Genomic DNA, 21,680 nt, shown 5'->3' with positions numbered 1-21,680 from the left:
ACACATGCATCTGTGTGGCATCTTTAAATGCAGCGCTTTGAGCAAACACCCAATGAAATAAGCACTGATTCACCATGAATAAAAATACTATTGTGCTACGTTTGGGTCCAGTTACGGCTCCACACTCTCTTTAGTATGTAAGCAGTGACATCCATAATAGAGGTCCTAATACTCCCCAAAGGTCCAGTTAGCACCAAACCCTGCTTTATATTCTATGCTATGTGACTCCATACAAAAATAGCATGGTATTTACAAATTTTATGATTATTATTTCCATTGGTTTTTATCTGTAGGCACAATTTACAATTTTTACATAAAACTGAATTATGTTAGCATAGGCTAGTGACTCTCTAATAAGATAGATATATACCTTTATCTAGGTTTACCATATCTTTATCCAGGTTTACCATATCTTTAACCAGGTTTACCATATCTTTAAGCAGGTTTACCATATCATTAACCAGGTTTACCATATCTTTAACCAGGTTTACCATGTCTTTAACCAGGTTTACCATATCTTTAAGCAGGTTTACCATATCTTTAACCAGGATTTATTGGAATAGGATGTCATTGAGCTAGACACAAAAGATGCCCAATTAAATATGAAGCTAAAATTGGAATATTTGGAAGAAATTTCAGCCAAAAGTCCCCCCTCGAGTTTGACATGCAATACACATCTGGTTTTTTTTTGTTGCTGCTTTGGTTACTTCAACAACCTGCTTGCTTTTAACTTAGCTTATTTTGTTAAGTGTGTTGTATGCTTTATACAGAATCTATTTTTACAGTCTTCAAAACATTTAAGGTGTACAGAACAAATGTGTTTGGTGATTACAAGGTTTCCAATTTCAATATTCAAAATGCTACCTTAACATTTCACAAGTGAAAATAGTTGTTGGGGAGGAAAAAAACCCCAGCGATGAAGTGTTACTTCAAGTGTTATATCAGACAGTAACTTCATACTAAATCTAACGTCCTGGTACATGTAAAGTCTCAAAAGGCTCACCTTCGATAAAAATGCTAATAACTTACTGTTTTTGCTATGTCATAATGGATAATGCCATTTCCAAAGAGTGCCAACCAAACACAAAAATGTCTTTTAAAAAGTGTCTTTATGTATCAGAATATGTAACTTTTAGCTCATAGCAAAAATTGAACTAAGTAGTCCGTATATATACACACAATAACAGCTTTCCGTAGCATTACCTCTCTTTGCTGCTCTTGTGGCTTGCTTCCCTACTCCTACTACGAGACCTATGTTTACGATCTCGACTCCTGCTTCTCCGATCCTTCCTATCTCTTTCTCTTTGTTGCCTATCCCGCTCCCTCTGTAGTGCCCTTGCGAAATCGTCGCCACCCTCACCGCCTCTCTCGCGTTCGCGGCTTCTCTGACGATGATTGTGTGATGATGGACTTGGGCGGTGTCGCTCCCTGCTTCGTCTTCGCTCTCTACTCCTGCTTCGTCTCCTTTCCCTACGATCCCGATGGTCTCTGTGATTTCTATCTCTGCTACGACTACGCTGCCTTCTATCGCGATCTCTACTGTGCCTACGTTCCCTGTTGCGGTCTTTACCGTGTCTGTGTTCCCTGTCCGGACTGGGTCTGCGTTCTTTACTTCGACTTCTATGTCGTTTTCTCTCTCCTTGCTCTTTGCTCTGACTGCGATGATTACGATGTGGACTAGGTGTTCTGCATGGCAAAAATAATAATTACACATAAAGTGATCAAAGATAACAAAATAAATAAGATAATTTCCCCCCTTTGTATAACAGATATGAAGAGGATAACATACAACTATTGTAAAATTATGAAACTGCCAACTATCCAAACATTGAATACAAATCACTGAGCAATCATGTTTTGGGCTGGTGGTTCTTGTAGTGGAAAAAGTGAAGCTCATTGGGCCATTCCAGTTGAAATCCATACACCCCCTATGGAAGATATGCATTATTCTTCCACACAGGAAGTGTGAATTTCAAATGACTCCATTTGAAAATGTGACACGATCTGGTCCGTGGGGGCCAAAGGAGGCATTTTTGAAAATTGAGTTACTGCAATTTTTACATTATACAGGGTGTCCCAGAATGATCTGTACCGGGAAAGATGGAATTTTTTAGGTATGAAGGGCATGTTGAATGGTTATATTGTTTTGCATTTTAAGTTCTACATATAGTTAGCTTTCTCAGATTTTTTAGTTTTTAAAAATTTGACGTTTCTAGTAGAAGTTATAGAAGATTGCGTAAAAATGATGAATTCTAAGTTTTGACAACGCAACCTATTTTGAAAATCTGTAACATTACTAACCGTTCAGCACAAAGTTATTTGGAAAAAGTTATGCAGGTATTTTAGTTGTGCCCTGTTCATATTTCCACTAAATAGCCGATATCTATCTATTATTTATGACGTTACTGAAGCAATCATTATATGGAATTAAGGATTTGTGGCCTAATCCAATTCTCTCTTTGGCGGTAGTTTTAAATATAGTTATTGTGGTGTGAGGTCCATGTCATTTGAAATGCTTGCAGAGATCGAATTGGTTGTGGTACAGAAAAGTCGGCTCCTCAATTTACTGTACAGCAGCGTGGATTTCTTTCAAAAACTTACTGGCAAACCGGCAGCTATATTGAGGCGCAAAGAAGATTCATTAGGCGATAGTGTATAACGTAAAGAACTTTGACGAGCACGGAACTGTCAGGAATCGGCAGAGTGAAGCTTCAGGTGCTCGTAAGACTGTAAGAACTAGAGCGAACATTGCAGCTGTCCGGCAAGCTTTAAGGCGCAACCCCAACAGTAGTTGTCGTCGAAATGCTGTGCCAAACATCCCACGTTCTTCATTTCATCGTATCGTGCCATTTTTCAAAGGTATGCGAGTCGTTTTTCATCGATTTTACATTATTGCATGCCACGCCAAAACAAATAAAGGTAGCGTGCTGAAATTAACAGAATAGGTAGCAGACATATCCAACATTATAATGCTGGTATCAAAAATAGATACACTGCCCGTCTTCCATTTTTAGTTATTTTTGCAAACACGGTACAAATCATTCTGGGACACCCTGTACATAAAATAGTCTATCATTTACTGAAAACACCAAATGTCTAGCATACTTGGTTCTAAAGTTATGAGTTTGCGCCTTGGATTAGATTTAATTTTCTAGATAAATGGCGCATTATAAATGCTTATTTATTATTATTATTAAGTTTTTGATGTCTATTTTCTTATGTATTTTATTGTTTTTTACTCCATATTTTTACCTTTATCTCAGTTTCAAATTTGCCGCCTTTGGCCCCATGGACCAGATCGTGTCACAATTCACACTCCCTGTGTGGAAGATTAAGGTCATGAATGTCTTCCATAGGGAGTGTATTTATTTCAACTGGAATAACCCATACTTGGGTCTTCTTAGTATTTCAAGGGAAAGTCTGCTTTCCCAAATAAAGAAAACCACAGGAAATGTTTGTGAAATTTGGCTCATATTCCCAGGAAATTAACATTTTTTTCCAGGCCTGCAAGCCAGTAACTTTCACAAATCATTGGGTCTAACTTGCTAGCCTCACAAATCATGCCATAAGGTATCCCCGCATAGGCCAACAAATATTTAATCCAGGGGTCTGTTCCTTAACCCCCTGAGCACTACCTGCCTATCTAACATTGCCTCTGATTGGTCAATTACATGATATCTTCACTTTAATCACCAATCAGAATAGAGCTTTGCAAATAATTCACCCCAATTTTTTTGCGTGGTGAAATTATTCTAACAATGTTGCTGATTGGCCAATTGATAATGAAAACTTCTTTTTGGCCAATCGGCAGGTAGTTCTCATAGGGTTAAAGACTTCCAATCAATCTTGCAATTACTTGTGGTAAATTAATCATGATTGATCTAAGGCCTTCTGGTCGCCAGGGACTTACCTGCGAGGTATCGCCCTCTCTCTGCTGGCCTGTCTCTCAGATGTTTCAGCTTGTTGTGCTGCTTCCTCTGCTGCTTTAATTTCCAATGCTGCTTTCAAGTGCTGTGCCCTCCAAACCGTCATCTTGCGTTCTATGTCCTGTCAATAACAATTCATAACCTCATTAATAAACGCGATGCATGCGATCCAATTACATTTAGTTATTTGTGAAAACGTGAATGCAAATCGAGGTCATTAATATCTCACAATTGACCACAAAATGTGTAATAGTTCCAATATCGCACACAATTGACCGGCATTTGGTGTTGATGTGCATCGAACAAACTGCGCGTGTGCTGGCTGCCGTATTTGGATTGCGCGCTACCATATTTGCACAGATTGTGATACGCACTTTTGCTATTGGTCGTCCTGTTTTAGCCTGATCGATTTTTGGAAAGGGAAGATGTAAAAATCATCTATTTTTATAAACTTTTGAGCAACATTTTGTGTTATTTTGTAAGGTGAAGAGATTAAAGTGACGGTTATGAATGAGGTTAATAACTTTTCATCGGTAATATGTCGGGCATTGTGAAAAATCTAAACATTTTGCTTTGGACCTTGGAATATCCCTCGGTTCCAAAGGCAAAATGTTTAGATTTTTCACAATGTCCTCCAAATAACCGATGCGCAGTTATTAACCTCCAAATCAAGCGCAGACTGGTTTGTATAACAATGTTGCATCACACAGACAATAAGAGGCTAGGCTAAGATCAGAAATGAGTTACTAACGTAAAGACTACACATGCATTATTTTGTTTCTCTCATTTCTGAAAACAAAACTTTCATCTTCTGTGAACAGAACATTATTAATCTGGCTCCTACTCTTGATTCAAATATTGAGCTATTCCATTTAAAATCCACACTACCCCTGTGGAAGATTTTAGAAATATCTTCCATCTAGGGGGAGTATGAATTTCATTTTCAAATGGAATTAACAAATTACGCAGCTCCATTTGGACTTTATACACCCTCTGAGAAAGATTCAACCTGAATCTTCCACAGAGGGAGGGTGTGTTTCAAATAGAGATGGTTAATGTGTTTATTCCATTTGAAATTCATACTCCCCCTGTGGAAGATATATCAAAAATTTTCCACAGGGTAGTGTGGATTTTAAATGGAATAGCCAATTGAATAAACATGTGGCTAAAAAAGCACAAGAATCTTGATGTGAAGAGAAAAGTACAGTTTCATACCTTCATAATTGGCACCGGAATGCGAGGAAACAGAGTTGAGTACCACTCTAATTTGGTGAGAAGACTGCGCAGCATTTCACCAATAGTCATGGTAGACCCACCACCCGCTTTGCAATCAATTTCCTGTGATTTAAACAATAAAAGAAGGAAGGAAGGGAAAAAAAAGGGAAGAAATGTATATTAGTAATTGCAACATTATAAGATTGGATGGAAAATGTTGGTATTGGGAGTTCATATTTACAACATGCTGGTCCAGCTGCAAAGAAATCTCTACAAGGTTAACAAGTACTCAACTGTATAGCAAGAAATTTTGGCAGTGTTTGTTTTGGTAGTTTTTCCAATGCTACGACAGAAACAGTTAAAGTTTCAAAAAGCTGCATATTAATGATTTAGGGACAAGAATATATGTGACACGATCTGGTCCATGGGGGCCAAAGACGGCAAATTTGAAATTGGCAAAAATATGGAGTGAAACACAAAATATGTACAAAAATAAGCATCACAATACTTCATAACTTTAGAACCAAGTGTGCTAGACCTTTGGTGTTTTCAGTATATGATATCCTAATGATTGTATTTAGGTAATAATGCTCAGATCTATCTGAAATTAACAGGGAGGAGCAGTGAAATTTAAACTGCACACAAATTTCCCACTATACAGCAAGGTTAAGGGAGAATACAGCATTGATGAATACTATATTTGGTAAAGGAGAATACATCACTGATCAATATTTGCAATGTTAAACAGAAAATAATAATGGTTTTGAAAATGGCTTCAAAAAAGATTGGTTTTCTTAGAATTTAAAGCGAAACAAGTTTTTAATTTTAAATAGCATCAGCCTTCAAATCTCTTGAATGTTTTGTAACTTCACAAACTGGATCTTATGCAGTGTATGGCTTGTAAAAGAACCACATAGATGTAAGTGGGCTGAAGTGACTTTCCAGGCAGGGGAAAAGTGTGTGAATTGGGCCTATAAAGCCTCAAACGGGCTGAAAATATAGAAAAGTGTGGAAATTTAGACTAACAAATGCAAATGCCTGAAAAGTTACATCCTGTAACCAAATGTTTTGAATAATAGTTTTGATCATAATGACCTATACAAAGTATCTGGTAATTAATTTTCTGATTTGAGTTTTCCATAGATATAAAATACAAAACTCTGTATTTGTTTGAAGCAGTAATGCTGGTTTCAGAGTGTCATGCAGCTTGCAGCTTTAATGATGATTTTTACGTCAGTACGCATCATCATTACGTCAGTACGCAATCAGGTCAGAAATGCCAGCGGTAAGCTGATATCAATCATTCCATCGCCTTGCTAAAAGTGGCTTATGGCGCAGGATATCATTTTTTTCTAATGAGGAAAGAGCGACAAGGCTTGCATTTAAGAGTCATGCCGCTGCTGCTTGGTGACTGTCGCTTCCAGAAAAAGTTAACAGGCAACTAAAACTTATATAAGGCAGAAAAACAAGACTCATAACACTGTGTATTGATATAGAATGGCATGCACGCAATTGGGTGCAATGCTTATGCTAGTTGTGCGTTGCGCAATGCGCGAATGGCACACGCTTATGTAAATTTACATGAGCGTGAGTTGAGACTTTATTGACATGCGCAGTAACAAAAGCTGAATAATTTCCGCCTTATATAAGCTGAACAAACTGTAAGGGGGCAAATGGCATGACACTATCAAACCAGCATAACACCCATTTACTGAACATCACACATATTTTTTATCAAATTTACAACAATAAAAAAATCAGAGTAATATTCCTGAATAAGCAAATAAACATAGTAACTTATACAACTAAATTTAAAAAAATCACAGAAGTATTTCTGCATATCGTCAGCCTGCTACGCTAATTGCCTAAGTCATTTTTACATGTTTCTCATTAGCAATTTTGATTTTCTGAGTAATAAACCCATAATTAATCAAATTTCCAGCCGCATTCTTCATTTACTTGTGGAATACATCAAAAGAGATGTATTCCACAAGTTAATGAAAAATGCGACTGGAAATTACAAATGAGAAACATGTAAAAATGTCTTAGGCATTTAGCGTAGCAGGCTGACGATGTGCAAATGCACTTTGGCCTTTCAAATTTCATCTAAACATCAATTCACTTGGTAACTGAAAAATATGCAGTAATCGTAATAATTGAAACAAACAATTCTGTTTTCAGCACTTATTTTAAAAAGACAGAAATACAATCCTGTACCATCCATGATCCAGCTAAGACTGGACATAAAGAAAGGTCATGGTCAAGTAAGTGCATGGAACAAAAAAATTGAAATCTTTAGTGAATAAACATCTGTACCTGGTTTCAAAAGTAACTGAAACTTTAAAGACAAGCCTTAGACCAAGCAGTACAAGTGGCTATTGTTTTGGAAACTGCCATAAAGATCTACAACTTCTCCATTTCAATTGATCTTTGTGAAACCTGGTCCCAAGCCTTTTGAAATACATCCTAGCTAAAGAAAACCAGATCTTTCTCAACAAAGATTTCAAGTCTTTTGATTGATGCCGTAACTTGGCCATTATCTTTCTCTTGAAACAGTGGGTGGCTGCAAGATTCATTTCCATGCATAATTTTTTAAGAAGCATTAGAATTGTTTTCTCTCAAATTGCCCATCATACAAAAATTCCAATTTTTGGATTGAATTTTGCTAAGTATATATATAAATATCTCTTTGTAGATGTATATCAAAAATATCAAAAAATAAAAAATAATAACAATAATAATAAATAAAATATATATTGCACCCCACAAACAGTACTTAGGACTGATTGTGTAAAGTTGTAGGTTTTAACCTCATTCAAAGAGGGCGGGGTAGGCCCAACAAGCTCGCACCAGTCCACACCGGTTGTACTGCTGCTTGGCAACGGTTATTTGCATGGTAACCTTGTTGGTCCAGATCTAGTGTACATGGATGTAACCATGGTAACGTACCTACAAGTGGAGTCATAAGACAACAGTGTAAGTGTCACTGGGGAGTACGATTAATAGATGGAATAGGGGGGACTTTATCAAGGGGTATGTAATATGTGTGGAAGAGCAAAATTTTAACTTTAAATGACATTCAGGAGCTACAATTTCGATACTTAATTATTTACACACTTTAAAGGAGATATGATGAAAAGCAGCACATACATTTTCCAATCATTGGGGATGGTAACGGTAATGTAGACTTTTAAAAAGTTTATAAAAGTGGTTTTTAACAAAGCTAATTTTACGGTATTAATACTTTTGTCTTTGCATGCATTCTTTCCATATTAAGCACTTTAAACTGTCGATTCTTTGTCTTTATCAATTTATATCAGTGTTCAAAAAGTATGTATATCACTAAGACTTTTTGTTGTCCAAAACGTATTCATATTCTAATAATGGGTTAAATGTCTAGAGGTATAAACATTACATATTAAGTAAAATTGTTGACATGGTACTCACCGTGAAAAATTATTTTATCTGCTTGCTGAAAATGAAACTGTGTTAACATAGAAACAGAGCGCTATATTCTACAAATATGCTTGATCAAAAACTATTTTGGTAAAGACTCAGTTAAAACCATCAATTTGTAAAATATCTAAATTCCTAAAACTCCTGCTTTAATATCTGTTGAAATATGCCCCTGTCCATACTAAATGATGATCGGTGGATTCGTTAATCAACATTAAACTTTGATTATATTGCAAATGAAAGATTAATTGCTAATCGCCAATCTTGCTCCTATTTACCATTCTTGTTGCGTCCTATGATGGATAATGGTGAGTAAATCTGAACTTTCTTTGCTGTGAAATCAGTTTAACCTTATTTCAACTTAACTAATCTATTCTCTTATAGACCATTCCCATAACTGGCACTTTCCTGCCGTGGATGGGGTAAACACCGATATCACATATTACTGGGTAGCGAAGCAAGGTCAAGAAGAGTATCATTTTTGGTTATTTTATAATCATGCGATATCATTCTTGACATTGTTTTCGCTGTTTTATAGTATGTGATATCAATGTGATGTTAATATTTCCCCCATCGACGGCAGGAAGGGGCCAATTACAGGAATGGTCTATTCAACATGTCGTATTCAACATACACCATAAATCTTCCACATAATGCGAAGGGACCAAATAAAAATTTGAGCATTAATCAAATATACTTTTCATGACACAAAATTCCATCGTTTGATAGCCGACCAAATACAAAGTTGTGTTATCAATCAATTATGCTTTTTATGACACCAAATGTCATCGTTTGAAAGCCGACCAAATACAAAGTTGTGTTATCAATCAATTATGCTTTTTGACACTAAATGTCATCGTTTATAGATTACTGGGTCAAATGGAGTGAATCTTACCTCCTCGTCTTCCAAGTATTCCTCGTACCACTCCCACAGATCTTGAGGAGGTTGTGTATACCTAGAAACAAACCAGATAACGTCACCAATTAATGGTGGGTGACCTGATTGGGCTATTCCAGTTGAAATCCCCACTACCCCTGTGGAAGATTTTGGAAATATCTTGCACATGGGGAGTATGTTTTTCAAATGTAATTGGTCAGAGCTAATCATTTTGAAACCCATACTTCCCCTGTATTATGGCTTTATCTATATCTTCCACAATTGGAGTGAGTATTTCAAATGGAAGTTACCCAATTACCTATTCTATTCAAAACTTCTACTCCCTCTGTAGAATACTTTAGCTAAATCTTCCAAAGGGGCAGTGTGGATTTTTAATAAATGGAATAGCCCATTGACAGTCTCATTCCTCCACCTCACCTAATCAAAATTGAGATATTGAAAGGTCATATTTCTCATTACCCCAATGTTTGAAAGAAGTTTCATTTTTAGATGGTATGAACAAAAAAGTGGCTGTAGGATGGATACCACCCAGAAAGAGAGAACTGTTATATTTTTTGTTTGCTGGTAAAAACCTGATATTGAACGACAATCACTTTGTTATGAGCTAAGCAGTAAGCACGCATAATCCACAAAACACAGACACACATATAAAATCAGAGTTTGTTGAGCACATAGCAAAATATTTTGGAGGTACACCATTTTCTAATTCCATGTCTAAAGTCTCCGAGTCTAAACTCGGCAAGGTCTTTCAGCAGTCTGCTGATTTGGCACAGTTTACAGCGTAAACACAGAAGTGGGATTCTGAATACTAATCATGTCACCATCGCATCACAGTCGCCGATCAACTTGCATATAATCCAAGCCCGAATTAAAAAGAGTAAGTTTTTATCTGACGTCAGGACAAAGGCATGGTGTGATTGGTTGCTAACCTGCGCAGTACGGCATTTTTGGCCTGGGTGACAGGACGTCATGTTTACTCAAATGAGTCTTTTTTAAATTGATCTTGGATTATAGCAGTCCGGCCTACTTTTTACACAGGAATAATCAGGAAGAGCAGTCAGCCACTGCTGAAGGACCTTGCCGAATACTACACTCGTTCAATTGAAGCTCAACAGTGACTCTTGTGATATCAAACCTACCTGAGGTACATGAATCCCAATCCACGTATATATGGCGAGTCTGTGTGTGTCAGCAGTCCATTGATCTGCTTACGTGTTAATTTCAGTGTGTACAGCTTATACAATAGACAGTATGCTGAGGAAACAATACCACCTGCTCCTACTCCTCGAACCTATAATGTACAGAGAAATACAAGCTATTGGTAAAGGCATTCAATTCAACACTGAATTGCTCCTTGGATAACCAGCTAATAATAAACTTATGACAAAACAAACTACTTGGTTAAACAAATTCATCAGGATCGGTGGAGTAAACTCAGTAAACAAAGTTGGTGCAGTCAGTTGATTTTCCATCTGGGGATTTTCTTGATCCCAGTTTCTTGATCCCCATAAGGAAAATCAACTGGTAAAACCAAGACCTGTACTGTAGATATACTCATCATCAAGTGTTGACAAAGGTAACAGTGTTTGCTGAAACGTATACAATTAAGTGCATTTTCTGGATCAGCTAAAACAAACTTTGTTTGTTTATTAATTGTTTATTAATGTTTTAGCAAGTTACAACCCAGTTACTAAATGTATGGTTTAATTTAATGTTCATATCATTTTCTGGTAACAAATGGACTGCAAATGCGAAGTACTTTGATTGACCCAACTTGGGTTTGCTGAGATGTGCACTGTCAACACCTTGAAAATGGCAGAAACAACAAATGACAGAGGGATTGGTTAAGGTACCACAACTGCTCAAATTGAGCTGCATCTACATTCTACATACCTCATTAATAACAAGTATACGGAGGAACTATAAATGGTGTTTTATGGTGACATTGTTTCAAAAGAGTGACACACTTGGAAACATCAAGGAATTTAAACAATGTGCACCAAGTGTCAGTGAACACTAAGCAGACTAACAATATTACAAAATTTGTTGTGATTATACAGCGTGTCTAAAAATAGATAGCACCAACACATTAAAAAAAACATGATCTACAACTTTTTCAAAAATATTGCAGCAGTAATACAAAATTAACATAATTAAAGTTCAATGTTGATAAATCTTACGAAAAATGTAATCTTAATTTAAGGTGGTACTACACCCATTGCAATTTTCTTTCTTTGTTTTTTGCATTTTGTGACGAAAAAAAAATTGGAAAAAGTGGTATGCAAAATGAAGGGGCAAATCTTCTTGCTCTATTGTTGGCATCGGTATCAATGTAGCTTACATGCTTTTAAAGGTAGAAGCCAAAAAGTGGTACACTTTTTGGTAGTTATATTACTACTGCAAAAAAAAAATGCAATTGGTGTAGTACCCTCTCAATGGCTTACTACTAAACATTATTTTTTTGACACCCTGTACGCATATTCTCAATTGTGCTTTAACTTACTTGTCTACAAGAACTTTTAAGAATGAACATGTATCAATCAATATTTACACAAGTCTTGCTTCATATATGGAATTGAAGAAAAACAAAGAAAACTTTTTATTTCATCCCTTCACAAACTTGTTTCCTTCATCTGTCAAATGCTTTATAGATGAAATGGACAAATTTAAATTCTACTTTATACCACCAGTGACAACAAATATACACCGTGCAAATTGATCAAATAAAATGCTACACAATTGTGCACACCTACTGCACATGTTTGTAGATCTACGTGCAATGCTTGCAGTGTAATTTACTAAAATAACAGTTTAAAAAACATACAAATTCCAGAAAACTTTCAGAGCCACAGCATCAAAGTGCCAAAAATCACAGGATTTTTATCATGTATGAAATAGATTAATGCTTATCACTTGTTGCTCAAGAAACTATACAAAATAATGCACTTGTACTGAGATGTCGATGTGTCTCCCCCTCCAGGGCTTGTGCATTGGACACATCAACACGCATGCATTCTTTTGTATAATTTCACTCCCAAATAGGCATTTATTAACCTATAATTGAGGCTCATTTTTCTTTTAGCTGAATAAAGTACAACAGGTTGAAGTACTGTGACTCTTTGATTTTACAAATTAACAATTTTGTGATAATCTGTATTGGGTATAGTACAACTACAATGTAAGTTCCCCTTTTCTTTAATTGAAGAAAAAAATATATATGCCAAACAAAATGTAAGAAACACTCCATAAGATCATCAACTGTATTGTTTATTAAAACTTTCATATATTTTAAGAAGTGCAGCAGTACCATACACATTCTTGACTGCTCCAAATGTGAATATCTGTTTGTCCCCTCCACCAAGTCGCAGTACTTATGGTGGAAGTAGAATCCATCACAAGATGGACGCGTGCAGCAGGTCACAAAAACTTAGACATGTGCAGCAGTAACAAATGTTACCATTTCAGCTTGCTGTAGATGCCAGATTTATTTTTGGCCGGATTATTCTGTGTGCCGACTATTATATGAACTGAACTTTTACATGATTTATTTTTTGATGTGCTGTAAGAGGAGCAGATTGAGGTGTTGGAGAGCTGTGACACGTCAACAAGTAATACACAGTGCTCCTTTGGAGGAGGGATTTTAAGTTACAACAACAACATAGCAAGTCAGTAACACAATTTTGATAGTTAGTATTTGATAACACTTTGTTTCAAGAATGCATGAAGTATTCCTTACAGTTGTTTGGCATAAACCATCAATTTGAACAAGTGTATACTGTGCCACTGAAAATAACAACTTAAATACTACTGTAAAAGTTGTACAAGTACTTATTGGAGTTGCACTTTAACAAGAAAATCGGCAGGAGAGGATATGTGCCACAAGTAGAGTGCGAGCAACCCTTGCCACTCAAAACTTACCCAATTATAAAATGCTTTTGAATTAGCAAAGTAAACCGAACTCAGACAGGCACTCTGATAGCAGGAACAAAGTTGGAGATGAATAAATATCTGGATACAAGTTCATACTAAAAATACAACAGTTTGTTCAAAAAAGTCTTAACTTCTAGACTCTATAGTGTGTTTCATCTCAAGTTGAGAGTAACGCCATGTTGGATTTCGAAGTGGCAGATCCAAATCAGTGCGTTTATGCGATTGCGTCGCAAGCGTGCGGACAAATCACCCTTCTTTACATGCGAGTACGCCCTGCAGGATTAGTTAGCACCCGATTCAAATCAGCCACTGAGACATCCAACATGGCATTACTCTCAACATGAGACGAGACAGCCTAAAGCACTCTTTAAGTTTGGAACAGATTCTCTGCTGGAAATGAATCACCTAGGACACCACCGACGTCCTCAGGCAATGTCCACAATAAGTAGTGGATCAACCAGTCAACTTATTTAGCTACCAACGGCAACACCACGATGACATGAATGAAAAACATGAGTGTTGAAGACTTGTTTTAAAACTTGATATTATATTCCATCTACTCACCCCTCCACACATTCCAATCTGTCCAGAGGTTTGACGGCTTCCTCTCTCCCACGGCTCTAAATGACCAACCTGTGACAACAAAAAGTAATTCATCTTCAAAGTTTTAATAACCATAGATATGATAGGTAGTTGTTGCAATCAATTGTTGCATGTTTTTAAAAGTGTGTTGGATGGGGTGTGCATACAAACGCAGATGTTTTTATGAAACGTGACATTTCAACTGTGACTGCAACCGGGGACCGTCCTCGCTTAAGATGTGCAATTGACTGCAAACAGCATCAAAATGTATTTGAGAGTGTGTCCCCTATTAATAATAGTTGATATAAGAATTAGTCCCCGGTTGATCCAACAAAAGTTAAAAAGATTGGCAAAATCCAACAAAATTGTGTATAATGTTTGTATAACAGATTAATGGGGTCAACGTCCCCGCTTAGGTGCAGAAAATCAGCAAAAATACGACCCAGTTTGCCGGTCCAGTACAGGGTCCCCATCTGCCGGCAAAAACATGTAGGGGTGTCTGTGTGTGTGTGTCACAAGGTTTTTCTAACTTGCTATACTACTGGACAGAGCTTAATGATGTTATCAATATTAGATTGAATATGAAATTGCACCATCACACATACCGGTACTGCTAAGATTCTATGTATTACTACATCAAGTATAAATGGCTATATATTGGAAATCATATGTGTAACATGTGCACTATAAGAAGTTTGAACACACATATCGTAAAAATTTGTTAACAAGCATATGTGCCTACTAATGAGTTGCTCGGACAAGAACACATTTTCTTCTAATTTACATTATAGAAATTTGTAAATTAAAAGAAACTAGACTTAGCTGTGGTCTAAGACCACGAACACAGCCGTGCTGTGACCCCTTATTGACCTTTGACCCCACCCCAAGATATATGAAAGTCCCATAGACATTGGCTAGTGTCAATGTACATTTGCATGTGGCATCACTATGCCATGTTACTTGTGGCAGTAGGGGCATTTTGAAGGTATTTCGTTTTATACCGGAAGTGACCCCTTGATGACCTTTGACCCAAAATAAAAAAATACCACATATACACTGGGTAACCACAATTCATATATGAACATACCGTTACTGACCTTTGTTTTTCTTAGCTAATAAAATTTTTTTGAAGGTTTTTCGTTTTATAGCGGAAGTGACCCCTTAATGACCTTTGACCCAAATCTGTGTACACCCCATATACACTGGGTAACACCAATGCATGTGTGCAAGTGGTATCACTGTGCTACGTAATTTGTGGAATAAGATGCATTTTATAAGTATTTCGTTTTATACCGGAAGTGACCCCTTAATGACCTTTGACCCCAAATTAAAAAATACCACATATACACTGGGTAACCGCAATTTATGTGTGCATATACCGTTACTGTCCACGCTTTTTCTTAGCTAATAACATTTTTTGAAGATATTTCGTTTTATACCGAAGTGACCCTTAATGACCTTTGACCCCAAATCTGTGTACACCCCATATACACTGGGTAACACCAATGCATGTGTGCAAGTGGTATCACTGTCCACGTAATTTGTGGAAGAAGATGCATTTTATAAGTATTTCGCTTTTATACCGGAAGTGACCCCTTAATGACCTTTGACCCAAAATTAAAAAATACCACATATACACTGGGCAACCACAATTTATGTGTGCATATACCGTTACTGTCCTACGTTTTTCTTAGCTAATAAAAGATTTTGAAGATATTTCGTTTTATACCGGAAGTGACCCTTTAATGACCTTTGACCCCAAATCTGTGTACACCCTATAGACACTAGGTAATTACAATACATGTGTGCAAGTGGCGTCACTGTCCTACGTAATTTGTGGGAGAAGATGCATTTTAAAGGTTATTTCGTTTTATACCGAAGTAACCCCTTAATGACCTTTGACCCATATAAAAAAAAATCACATATACACTAGGTAACTGCAACTCAGATGTGAACATACCGTTACTGCCCTATAGTTTGTTTAGCTAATAAAATTTTTTGAAGGTATTTCGTTTTATACCGGAAGTGACCCCTTAATGACCTTTGACCCCAAATCTGTGTACACCACGTAGACACTGGGTAATATTAATGCATGTGTGCTAGTGGCGTCGCTGTCCTACGTAAGTTGTGGGAGAAGATGCATTTTTAGTTGAAATCACGTTTTTGACCCCTATGACCTCTGCGTGACCTTTGACCCCATGAGTTTCATGTAACTTGTAGGTGCACGGTGAATGATCATTGTGACTAAGTTAGGTCAAAATCGATGTAAGCATGTGAGTGCTAGAGCAATGTAAAAATTGACAGAAGAAGAAGAAGAAGAAGAAGAAAGAACCTGTAAGAAAAAAGACACAGCCGTGACTAACGTCACGGCTGTGTAAAAAATGAAAAGGGTGAACAAATTAAACTACCCTAAAAATTTGTTCTTGTCCAAGCAACTCGTTAGTAGGCACATATACTTATTATTTAATGTGTACGGCATGATATAATGTGCTAGTCAGACTAAAAAAGAGCAAAGAAACCAGGGTCTCACCTTCATCCCTTACCTTGTAGTATATCTCATCAATGACTTCATGGTATGTCTTCAGTTTAAACAGCTCGTTCTTGAAATACGGTGACGACTGAATGTTGGTCAAGATCAGAGGGTTCAGATTCATTGAGGACTCATTACCCCATATTGGAAGGGTGTTACTTTTAGGCGGCATGATAATACCGTCGGGTCCTCAAAAAGACCGCAATCTAATCACCTTTTGACGCAACACTATCTATCTGTCTGAAAAACAAGAGAGAAATAATTTATACAGTGTAAAATAAAGTAATAGGCCATGGAAGTTTGAGACATCTATTGACAAAAACACAATGGTACTAGAATAAACTGATGATTTTTCATTCAAAAATTATGAGGATTCCCCGACACCTGTTTTTCTGCCGATAATGATATTGGTTAATTTTTTTCAAACCTGATTTTTTGGCGAACACAGGTGAATTTAAGTAGCCAATCAGATGCAGAACCTAGTTCCAAGATTTGGAACTCACAGCTCCGACCGTGAGTTCCAAGGAGCTATGTGTATGTGCCGCCGCGATTTAGCGTGCATTCATCACCATATTTACATGTACATACATTGTAGTCGTGGAGTGGACTTTTCGCTGCTCATAAAAATCACTTAAAAATCATCTTTTTAAATATTTCTTTGGACAAAAGCTGATGTGTAGTATAAGTTCAGCAATCACTATGACATACATCAGTGACACAGGTTTCTAAAGTGAGTATTTTACTAGATATACTAATGCAATCTTGTCAAAATAAAACCCTGGAGGCACCCTACTGGGGTATCTACAACTTGAGAACAAGTTCTAAAAACGTTCGAAATTTGTAGTTACTACAACTATGCAGAACACCACTTCATAGACGATCTTTTCTTTTAGACCACCCGGTTAAAACTACAAATTTATCAAATTAAATTTAAACAAACATGTTTGTTTAAAATTACCTTTAATTTTGTTGAGCCAATATTTATTTTATTCCAAAATCCATGTTTTAATTATGATTTTTGATATAATAAGAGGAGAGTGGGGTAAGTTGAGCCAGGGGGTAAGTTGAGCCACCCCCTCTAGAAAGAAAATTAAAAACTTATCTTACTTTGCAGTTCCACTTATTTGTATATGGTCATGTGTCATATGGTGGGGCACATTTGCGTTACAAGCACTGATTTTGATCATTTGTCCTCATTTTCACTTAAATTGATACATGTCTAAAACTATACATCTCACACCAACAAAACTATACATTTTTGGAAAGCTTATGTTCCAAGGAATCCAACAATGCAAAATTGATGTTGGTATACATGGTGTGTAAGAAAATATATAGGGTGATATCATGAAAAAAATTAATTTTACTAGAAAATTGATAATTTATTGCATTTGCTACTGATATAGAATATCTCTAATGTAATCTAATTTTGTGGCAGGCAACACTATGAGCTTTAATAAAATGTATACTTTTGCTATGTTATGATTGACCAAAGTGGTGATACAGGGTGTAAAAATGTACGTAACTTTACGCACCAAATGTTGATTACATTTTTGAAAATATTTTCTTTAGAGTGTATCCTACATTTATTTTAACTGCATATTTGGATTCCTGAGGTAAAATGCTTTCCAAAAATGTATACTTTTCCTATCTTAGGGTGTATAATTCTCAAGATACAACAATTTAAAGCCAAAATGCATGTTGTGACTGAAAATCTTGGCATTTGTGTGTAGTGATCAATTGTGGGTATTGTGACTTGCGGTTCTCAGTAAATACTTGTAAACATGAAATAGATCAAACTAATAGTTGAATATGAATAATGAATAAACAAGCTTTGATTTGAGATACGATTTGCATGTATAGCACAGAATTTGGCAATGATAAAATTTAAAATTCAAAAAGATATCATGTTTCCACAACATTTCTCATAGAGATTGCACATACATGTACTCCTCCACCGCTTATCCTCCACCGCTTATCCTCCAGGTTTATCCTCATTAACATTTTAATATTTTTCACTAATTAAACAAATGATAATTTCAAATTGTGAAACATATTTGAAAAGTAGAATAATCAAGCTGTATAATGAGCCCAAACTTTATGCAATTGGACAAAGAATAGCTCTGTACCAACAAGTTAAATCTGAAAGAGGAGAGAAAAATGTAACGCCTCCCACTATTTTGGGGTCCCACCATATGACACATGACCATATGACATAACAGAGGCTTCTCAAGTGTAATATGGAATCACTTGCACATAGGGTAAGAAAGCTGCATTAGAAAGTTCATTTTTCGCACTTTTGTTGAACTTTTGGCAAAAACCAATTTTTTTCATGTTTCACCCAGAAAGAAAAAGGCTAAAATGATAGCATTCTGGGTATTGAGGATGTGATGAAAACACTATTTTAGAAAACTATTTACAACTGTAACAAGATTTAGTCAGGTGGGAGGGTTGGTTGTCGACAAAAAGGGTCACATGGGGTAAGTTGAGCCACAGGCCATGGGGCAAGTTGAGCATAGGAAAAACCCGATTTTTTTATTCAAAGTAAAATCTTGTCAGAAATTACTTGTATGCGATATTTAGATCAAACTAGTTCTATATCAAACTATTTTTCTAAATAAAGGCCTGAAAACAACAATTTAAAAAAAGGCAAAATTGAATTTCACAGCTATGGCATATACTGTGCATTTCTATGGTGGCTCAACTTACCCCCGCGACTGACTCAACTTACCCCACCGTTGGGGTAAGTTGAGCCAATTTGCAAATGATTTTTGGCGTCTCACTGTGAGAAAGTGCAAAATATGGATTACAATTTTGTGGTATCATAACCAAGTAAACATACATATGTTTCATTTGTAACACTGCATTTGGGTCCTGCTTTATTTATTTGAGCGTAGTGAAAGTAAATGTAAAAAGTGGCTCAACTTACCCCACTCTCCCCTACTGTTAAATATCAAAAATATCAATTTTAATGATTTGCCATAAAATGTGTATTAAATTGCGAATTTCAAAAAATCAAAATTATTTGATATCAGAATGACATTCTTCGTATTCAGAATGCAATTCGATATGTCTGATGTGCTCTAATTTCCCACAATAAATGCTGTCCAAACGTTCATACCCCAGCCCTTAACTTGTAGCTAGGCTAGGCCAATTTCTATGCCAGGTTAGACATGTCCACATTGCTTATTATAGAGGGCGACATTCAATCCAAAAAGTTTGGACCACAGTAGCTCACAGTCAATGGCTTAACTGTGTAATCCCCATAGGGAAATATAAAAATTTGAAATTTCGACACCAGAAACTTGACGACGTAGTCTAAAAAGTGCTGGTACTTTATTCTTGATACAGACGTCAGCATGCAGTGAAAGTTAGATTTTATAAAATAAAATCGCCTTTGTTTAAAATGGATCATCGTGGTAAAAAATGATGCATTACATGCTTTTTTTGTACAGTAAGTCCAGTGTCGGATTTACAAATTTTTTCCTACCTGCACTGGTGCATGTAGCCCAAAATTTCTACATGCACAGCAAAAAGTGTGCATGCACCAAAATTAAAGCAAACATAAAATCACATTGAATCACAATCATTGTCAGTTAAGCTTGTAATAATATTCCCGGCTCCACTGTCATTGTCATTTTTATGCCGATCACTCGCCGATTTCTTAGCCAAAACACTGGATGCTGTGGCTTCATCTGTTCTAAAACTAGTCGCCGATTGACGAGGTGCACGATTTCCAGAATGATGCAAGTGTTTTTGAGCTATTTCCTTTTTGCTGGACATTAATTACATGATTATTTTCCGTATGTAAACAAATATTTCCCACGGTTTAAATTCGGTTCTTTTTTTTTCAATGAAATGAAAATGACAGCTTCTACATGTGCGAGGGTATCGGGAATTGGTGGATGACATCACATTACGCTAGCCCCTCTAAGGGAAGTCATAGTCTCGGACCAGACTGTATGTGGCTATCTCGAATGTGCGTTAGGATCGACAAGTATCAGACCGACGCTAAACTGGCCTGTGTAGGAGACTAGGGAAGTCAATGAAAAAAGTGACAGTTCTCACGTGATAGGGGTATCGGGAATTGTCAATTGCGCGATTTGCCCCAGCCCTTCTAATGAAGTCAGGATGTTGCGCTAAAAATAGATTGGGTTTTTCCAAATCGGACTGACTGCTTGTTTACTTTTGTATATTGCCTTGTCATATCGCTAGCGCTAAAATCGTACATGCACGCGTGCAGGCAGGTAGTGAAAAGCTGCATGCACAGAGGGAATGTTACATGCACTGGTGCAGGTATGCAGGTGGTAAATCGAACACTGAGTAAGTCATTGTAAGGCATTATCAATGATGGTCGCAGAAAAGTGCAGTTTTTTAAAAACAGACATTTCCCCTAAATTCGCTAGTTTTTGACCTACAGACATGGTTGACCCCTCATTTTTTAAGTTAAATAATCACCTTTTTAAACAAAATAATTTCCATGTGAAATATCCTACTTGAAAATTTTGTGAACATGCCTAGCCAGGTGGCTGTATTGTGAAGCAGAGCGTGGAGCTTTCAGCGCTTACGGCCGCTTTTTGGTTTTTTTAATTTAGAAGGATTCTCACACACATGCTCAGTGTTTACTTCCGTTTTCAGAGAGTCAAGCCGATCAATCCATACAAGCTGATAGCTGATTGCTGAGGTCGCTTTCGCAAACTGTCATAAATTTCCAACCAACTGGATATTATTTTGCTTATTTAATTTTACCAGTACCTTTCTTGATTAACTTTAAAATAATAATAAAAAATATTTTTTGTACTGATGTACACGTACAGTGTGAAATTTTAGATTTTGAATTATATTTTATTTTTTAGGAAATTTTTAAGCTTACCTCACGCCGGCGACAAGAAATGGAAAATTGACGAAGAAATCAATCAACTATAAACTTTGTCCACCGCAGTTTTCGACCTGAAGATCAGTATCACCTATCGGATGACTCAAAATACTGTTCAGTTTTATTTTAAGTGAGTACGTTGGCCCATCGTTTTCTTGTTTCTCTCGTTACTTTTTTTCGAAAATTACAAAATGGCGAATGAAAGAGCGCCCTCTATAGTTCAAATAAGGAAAATTAAATGTCTTGTCAGAGGAGGCAGGTCATGCAGGT

The 21,680-nt window shown here is 36.5% G+C and overlaps 1 protein-coding gene across 3 annotated transcripts; it reads right to left on the bottom strand.

Annotated features, from left to right (window-relative positions):
- Window positions 1-106: 106 nt before the first annotated feature.
- Window positions 107-21,620, bottom strand: LOC140137552 (uncharacterized). 3 transcript variants are annotated; one of them, XM_072159264.1, is made up of 8 exons: window positions 21,408-21,620; window positions 16,551-16,777; window positions 13,990-14,058; window positions 10,635-10,786; window positions 9,493-9,553; window positions 5,142-5,264; window positions 3,911-4,047; window positions 107-1,686 (listed from the first exon to the last, which is right to left on the bottom strand). In XM_072159264.1, exons 2-8 carry the CDS (start codon window positions 16,707-16,709, stop codon window positions 1,200-1,202), a joined length of 1,188 nt encoding a protein of 395 aa, XP_072015365.1. In that variant the 5' UTR covers window positions 16,710-16,777; window positions 21,408-21,620; the 3' UTR covers window positions 107-1,199. The 3 variants fall into 3 exon arrangements, with proteins under 3 accessions (XP_072015365.1, XP_072015366.1, XP_072015367.1); XM_072159265.1 differs by having other exon boundaries at window positions 16,551-16,773; XM_072159266.1 differs by lacking the exon at window positions 21,408-21,620 and having other exon boundaries at window positions 16,538-16,672.
- Between the last annotated feature and the right edge of the window lie 60 nt (window positions 21,621-21,680).

Source organism: Amphiura filiformis, chromosome 17, assembly GCF_039555335.1.
Source record: "Amphiura filiformis chromosome 17, Afil_fr2py, whole genome shotgun sequence".
Lineage (NCBI taxonomy): Eukaryota > Metazoa > Echinodermata > Ophiuroidea > Amphilepidida > Amphiuridae > Amphiura > Amphiura filiformis.
Note: the sequence above shows the minus strand (reverse complement) of the source record. Positions and strands in the feature narration are given on the sequence as shown.